The 7,512-nt window shown below is 31.1% G+C and overlaps 1 protein-coding gene across 1 annotated transcript; it reads left to right on the top strand.

Moving 5' to 3' along the window:
- The first annotated feature begins 3,048 nt into the window (after nt 1-3,048).
- LOC112516614 (40S ribosomal protein S11) lies at nt 3,049-5,535 on the top strand. The gene is made up of 6 exons (XM_025123758.1): nt 3,049-3,133; nt 3,233-3,273; nt 3,427-3,527; nt 4,820-4,964; nt 5,054-5,143; nt 5,251-5,535. The coding sequence occupies exons 1-6, from the start codon at nt 3,122-3,124 to the stop codon at nt 5,339-5,341; spliced, it is 480 nt and encodes a 159-aa protein (XP_024979526.1). The 5' UTR covers nt 3,049-3,121; the 3' UTR covers nt 5,342-5,535.
- The last annotated feature ends 1,977 nt before the right edge of the window (nt 5,536-7,512 follow it).

Genomic DNA, 7,512 nt, shown 5'->3' on the forward strand with positions numbered 1-7,512 from the left:
CATAAATTAAATTATAAAAAAATCGAATTAAAAAATTACATAAAAAATGAGGAATTTCAAATAGTTAATTTGATACTAATATCGATATATTTTTGTCAATTTTTTATGATATCTTCAAACATATATTTTTATTCAAAAATAAAAACATCATCGCTTCCTCAAAATCATATAAAGCCATATTATAACATCGACTGAGATAAAAAATAAAATAAAATATTAAAATCAAGATGTATCTCGCTGCATTGTGCTTGTACCTTTCAAGTATTAAATAATAATAATTTTACTTAAATAGGTAGCTTCAAAAAAATATAAAAATACAATGGTTTTATCTTGGGAAAAGTTCAGTAAAACCTAATAAACTATCACATTTTAAAGACAAAATTGCATTAAAATGGAACCAACTTTCATCTAATTCCTATTTTGGGGAACCAACTTTCAAAATCGTCATTTTGAGGAACCAACTTGGACCTGATTCCTATTTTGGGGAACCAACTTTCAAAATCGTCATTTTGGGGAATCAATTTGCACCTGATTCCTATTTTTGGGAACCAACTTTCAAAATCGTCATATTGGGGAACCAACTTGCACCTGATTCTTATTTTGGGGAACCAACTTGCAAAATAATTATAAAAAAATAACTAAAATTCGATTTTTTCCAAAAATTAATGCAATAAAATCTATTTTTCATTTCAAATCTCGTTTTTTTWAATTCAGATATCAAATTGAACATTTAAAAAAAAWYCMAAMYWMCMMMAWWAAAAWTWKTTTTTWMYWAWKYMAAAAAAAATCAATTTAATAGAAAAAAATTAATTGATGCAAGAAAAAATGAATATTAAATATCACATTCAAGATTTTTATTTTTTATTGCATCAATTAATTTTTTTCTATTAAATTGTTTTTTTTGCATTAGTAAAAAACAATTTTTATTGTGGTGGATTTTTTTTAAAATGTTCAATTTGATATCTGAATAAAAAAACGAGATTCGAAATGAAAAATAGATTTTATTGCATTAATTTTTGAAAAAAACGAATTTTAGTTATTTTTCTATAATTATTTTGCAAGTTGGTTCCCCAAAATAGGAATCAGGTGCAAGTTGGTTCCCCAAAATGACGATTTTGAAAGTTGGTTCCCCAAAATAGGAATCAGGTGCAAGTTGGTTCCCCAAAATGACGATTTTGAAAGTTGGTTCCCCAAAATAGGAATCAGGTGCAAGTTGGTTCCCCCCAAATAAGGAATCAGGTGCAAGTTGGTTCCCAAAAATGACGATTTTGAAAGTTGATTCCACAAAATAGAAATTAGGTGAAAGTTGGTTCCATTTTGATGCAATTTTCCCCATTTTAAATGATTAAGTCTTTAAATTACTTATTAAATGAAAAAACCATTAAACTTTCTCATTTTGAATGATTAAGTCTCCAAACATTCTTTTCTAATAATCAAACTTTTTAAAATTGGCTACCTACATTATTTTAACAAGAAAAAAACTATATGCAAACGACTAGCAATGTCTTAAAGTAAAAAATAAACCTAAATTAGTTTTGCTGTTCTCAAACCCTACGCCTTTCAGACTCCTTGCAAACAACGGTATCACTCCTCTCGCCACGTTCCTGTCGTCCCATTTGTTGTCAGTTCTTCATATCTCTATCATGCTATTGGCCCTGCCATTAATCTCTCTCTTTTTTATCTCTTTCAAAAGAGAGAGAATCAGAAGATAAAAAAAAGGGAGATCGATGGCAGAGGCGAACAACGTGCGAGGCGATACGGAAAACAGATAGTGATGGGGCGAAGGGGAATGGTGAGGGGGAGTGTTACCGGTGTTTCCGTGGGGTTTGAATGGCGTAGGATTTGGGAATAATAAAACTGATTTAAATTCCCTTTGTACTTTAAGATATTTTTAGCCAGTTATATGTAGCTTTTTTTTTATGTTAAAATGATATAAATAACCAGTTTTTAAAAGTTCAATTTCAATAGTTAAATTTTTATTAGAAAAAAAGTCTAGAACTTAATCATTCAAAATGAGAGAGTTTAATAGTTTTTTTCATTTGAAAAAATAATTCAAGGACATAATCATTCAAAATAATAAAATTTAATGGTTTTTTTCTTAACAAAACAGTTCAAGAACTTAATTAGCTCAAAATCTGGATATGACTCCATTTTTCAAAATAAACACGCCGAGCGTCCTTGTGGTTTTCATTTCGTTACGAAGTAGGTCTCTTTCCATAACTGAGTTAACTCCAATCCGCTAATTCAAGGGGCAATTTAGTCAATTTATCTATTAAGTAAACATCCTTTTTAAACACCATTTAGATAATGACAAATATCCATCCAATTGAAAACTAAGTGGCATGGTTGTCGTCAGCTCGTGCCATAAGGTGTTAGGGTTAAGTTCTGCAACGAACGCAACCCTCGTGTTATATAGATGTACGATCTAACGAGTCTACTATAAAATACTTACTTTTGGGTGAATAAGCTCTTCTATTATGGTTCATGGTTTCTCTTGGCTATATGGTTTATCTGGGGGAGAGATAAACAAGAACCTAGCTTGTAATGAAATGCAACTACAAGAAGGCTCAATGTACTTATTTCGAAATATGGACCATATCCAGATTTTGAGCTAACCATAGGGACTAAAAAAGTAATTTACTCATTTTTAAATCGAGTAACTTACTTTTTTAGTCCTTACGGTTTGTTAGAAATCGCAGCTTTCGCCTCTGGATAGAAATTACAGTTCTCGTCCATATGATTTGTAATTCATTGCTATTTCCACCCCCAAAGCCAACTCGTACTTTTAAGTGCGAGAGACTAAAACGACAATGAATTATAAAATCAAAAAAAAATGGAAATAACATTAAATTGTAAATCATAAAAATATAATAAATTAAAAATCATAAAAATAACTAAAAAAATTGCAGTTTTCAACAAACAACGTAATATGCCAAAATAAAAGTATTAAACAGCAGGCCAAGACTGTGTAGGCCCATTATCCAGGAAAAGCCCATTTGATCCACTTTTACATTCATGAAATATAGACACCAAAACCAACGTTGTTTTAGGGTTTACTCTTGCCTTCTGTCATTTCCTCTCTTTGTGCCTCCGCCACTGAGAAGCTCGGATCTCTTCAACGATGGCCGAACAGGTCTTTTAATTTTCGTAACTCTTAACTTCGACGTGTATCTCTTTACTTGTATGTATTGACATTTTGTTTTTCTTGTCTTCTTTTTCTATGTATTGATAGACGGAGAAGGCGTTTTTGAAGCAACCCAAGGTGTTTTTATGGTGAGAAACAATCGATTTTTTAGTTCAATTTTTTAATTTGTTCGAGTTCTTTCTTTATGTGCTGATCATTTGATTTCGGAAGATGATGTTGGTGTTGTTGATTGTGATTTTCGCTTTCTGAACCTTTGTTTATTTTCGGAAAACGTGTTTTAGCTCGAAGAAAAGTGGGAAAGGAAAGAGGCCTGGGAAGGGTGGAAACAGATTCTGGAAGAGTGTTGGTCTTGGATTCAAGACGCCAAGAGAAGCTATTGAAGGTAATGTTTGCCAAATACTATCATTTTATAGCTTTTCCCCCAAAGTATCACACCCAACGCTGTACTCTATCAAATTTTGTAGTCCCAATACTAAAATGTCCGAGTTTTGAATCAAACGTGATTCTGTTTTGTATGCATTTGCTTGGCAAGTAGCGATCATGGCCACCTCTGGAAGGTTTTTAAGTATTTGATTCATAAGTGAGATTGCTCCATTAGACCATATACTTGATTTTCGAGGGGCATTTTACAGTAATACGTAGCAAAGGACAATGTATTTAGGGTAATTGGTAGTAGAAAAAGAGTACTTGTTCGATTTTTGTGACTTAAAATAGGTTAGTCTAAAGTAACCCTCTCTAACCGGGAGCCTCATTCTTGTTAAATTTGACCATAAGTTTTGTAAGGGTAATAGATGTTTGATTCATTGTAAACCAGGCTTATCATCTGTCATGATGTAAAGGTGCAATTTCTATTGGGTTGTCTTTTACTTTAAGGAAGGAAGTAATACATTGATGACCCAACTATACTGTTTATTAGAACCAAAAAGTTTTGGATGCAATACTAAAATGTAAGTGTTTCGTTCCATATGTGCTTTTTGTTTTGTGTGGAATATGTATATTAATGAAATCAGATACATCTGATTTGTTAGCAGGCTGCTCATCTGTGATGTCGTCTTTGAGTGGGCTTGTCTGATTTAGTCTCATAAATATTTATTTTCTTTTGGCGAACCAGAAATGATTTGCTGCAAGTAAATGAACCATTGTACTAGATAGAAACTGAATTTGTATGGAAGTAGCGCTCATGACTATTTTTAGAAGGTTGTTTTGGATATTTGATTCATAATTGAGATGGTTCCATTAAACTATGTCTGATTAACTTTTGCAACTTTGCTTGCAGAAACCTGTGTGAGTTTTCGATTTTTGTAAAGGGACTGCCAACCTTTTGGGTTTCAGAGCTAAAAAATATTCAATTTGAGGGATTGAGGGACTTTATTTCTGTAACTGAGTCATTGTTTTGGTGATAGTTTGCTTCTTAGTGTTTCCTTTGGATCTTTTGGGATGCATCTATAGTTTTCTTTTCTTTTTTCCAAATATTTTTGATGAGTAAGCTATAAGTCTTAATTATTGTGCTTTGTTGGGGGAGTGGACCTTTATTCTTGTTTCAGTTTGATCATCAAAACACCATACCATCCATTGGATCTATTGCATGAATTTGTTTGAAACATAACTTCATGTTTATTAAGTTTTTTTTTGTTGTGAACATTACTTATCTTAATTGATACTTGATAATTCTAGGAACTTACATCGACAAGAAGTGCCCTTTCACTGGTGATGTCTCCATCAGAGGCCGTATTCTTGCTGGCACATGCCACAGTGCCAAGATGGTGAGGACCATCATCGTTCGCAGGAACTACCTCCATTTTGTCAAGAAATACCAAAGGCAAGATACAAACCAATAGCTACTGTTCATCATTGTCCTTCCAACCATCTTAAATCCATAACTTTAATTTTTATCATTCGTGTTTACAGATACGAAAAGAGGCATTCCAACATTCCAGCGCACATTTCTCCCTGCTTTCGTGTGAAAGAAGGCGATCATGTCACTGTTGGACAGTGCCGGTAAAGTCATCTACTTGAATGTGTTCTTCATTTACAATTTCTAAATCTACGTTTTTATAGTTTTTTGCATCGTTGATCTGATTTTGTGTTGGTGTTTATGCATACAGACCGTTGTCGAAGACGGTGAGGTTCAATGTGTTGAAGGTGATCCCGGCTGGATCTTCTGGTGGTGGGAAGAAGGCGTTTACCGGCATATAAGAACAAGCTTACTTTCTTTATCTCGTTAGATACTACGAAAACAATTTGATGATTTTTGAGTGAAATGTGGTGTTCCGTTATCAACTTGCTTTAATGATTCTGCAGACGTAATTTTTTGGCTCTTGTTTTCTTTTACTTTCGATGTTTACGATAATGTGATGATTGTAATTTTAACAATCGAAAGTTTTGATTTGTTAAAAAATTTGCAAAATGTTACAGTATTACTAAAAAATTCCTTTGCAAACTCGTGGTAAGAGTCATCCTTCTCATTTATCGGATAAGACTCTTGGTTCTTGTCTCGTTCTTACCGGATAAGATTTTTGTTCCTTGTCATATTCATTCGGTAAGGTAATACGACTTAGTAAACACTTACTTGGGTAAGTGTTTGGTAAACAGCCCCTAACTCTTATCAATTAAATTGGTAACGGTTTATAGTACCTCGTCAAGTATATAAGCTTTGTTGGTACGTGGTATGTTGACTATTGAACATTATAACTTAAACTTTTTTGGTTTGACTATTGAGAATTGTAAATTGACTTCAACTTTTGCAATGTTAGTACAAAACCGATAACATGTACCAACCAAAAAAACTTGATAGCAAGTATAGTTGGTTCAAACATGATATACGAGGAAAAACATAACATTGTACCATGTTTATCTCTATTTGACTATGGTATCTCAATTTTTCTATCCATTGTTGTTATTTTTATATGTTTTTTTTTTAATCCTTTTCATGTATCATATTATAACCCATACTTTATGATGATTATAAACTATAAAATAACATGATTTGAAGATACCATTATATGATTGTTTATCAATATTATTGTGATTTATTAACTGACTGACTTACATATGAATTAATTAACCGACTTACATATGAATTCGTATGGTTTACATACAAACTAATTAACCGATTTGTATATGAACTAATTAACTGATTCACATTTGAACTCCGAGTTCACATATGCACTTATGGCTTCAAATATGCACTTATTTTTTGTCTATTTGTAAAAGTTATGACCCTCTATTTTTTGCTTGACCAGTCAAAGTCGTAAATCTTGACCAGTCAAATTCTCAACCTTTGACCAGTAAAAACAACAATTCTTGATCAGTCTTGACCGTATGAAGGACTAGAATCATTTCTTTACTACTCAAATACTTACCACTTCTTAAACGAACCTCACACACACACACACACACACAATATATATATATATATATATATATATATAGAGAGAGAGAGAGAGAGAAGCGTTCAAATAAAAACCACTCAATTTGTACAAATCGTGAAAACTACATTCAACCAATCATAATTTTTCATTTTGTTCATTTTTTTTTTGTAATTATGAGAGATTGATTAACCATTTTTATTGTGTAGGGTGTGAATCATGGATATTATCATATTCATTTTTTAATTTTAAAGAAATACATAAAACAGTTTCATTACAATTTCATAACCATATATGAAACAAATTCATAAAAAAAAGTATTATATGAAACAATTTCACAAGATTAAACAATTTCATGAAAAAATTTCATAAAATTAAATAATGAAATCGACGTATGAGGGTGGTTTATACGGTTTGTACAAATGAGGGTGGTTTCATTTGATTGCTCATCTCTCTCTCTCTCTCTCTCTCTCTCTCTCTATATATATATATATATATATATATAAGAGCATCTTCCACATTTACGCTATAATTTTTAAAAAAATAAAGTATCAAAAGTTAAATTTTCTAAAAAAATTACACTTAACTCCAACAATTACTCTATTGTAACTATCCTATCATTACCTATATTATTAAAATATTTAATAAATTTAATAAAATATCATTTTTCATTTCTAAACGTTTAATTTCAATGTCTTCTATTGACGAGAAAAAATTAAATTTTATTTGTCTTTCTTAAATAAGAACTTTTAGAGATTTCTTCAAATTTGAAGATTTCTACCTTCTCTCTTCTTTTCTCTATTTTTAGCATACAATATAGCAAAAGTTGTTGAAGCAAAAAATTATTAAAATCTCACTTTTCTTCATTTTAGTACAGTTATTGGAGATGCTCTTATAAATTTAGATTCATATAACCAAAAACAATTTTTTTTACAAAACAATTATATTAGTTGACGTTTTAAATCACGGTTACATATAATATGAATAAATATAATGTTT

The sequence above is a fragment of the Cynara cardunculus genome (assembly GCF_001531365.2).
Source record: "Cynara cardunculus var. scolymus isolate 2C chromosome LG 8, CcrdV1, whole genome shotgun sequence".
In the NCBI taxonomy this organism is placed as follows: domain Eukaryota; kingdom Viridiplantae; phylum Streptophyta; class Magnoliopsida; order Asterales; family Asteraceae; genus Cynara; species Cynara cardunculus.

Coding starts and splice junctions, on each gene's coding strand:
- LOC112516614 (XM_025123758.1), top strand. Junction 3,274..3,426: donor CAACCCAAGGTGTTTTTATG/GTGAGAAACAAT, acceptor AACGTGTTTTAG/CTCGAAGAAAAGTGGGAAAG. Junction 4,965..5,053: donor TTTGTCAAGAAATACCAAAG/GCAAGATACAAA, acceptor TCGTGTTTACAG/ATACGAAAAGAGGCATTCCA.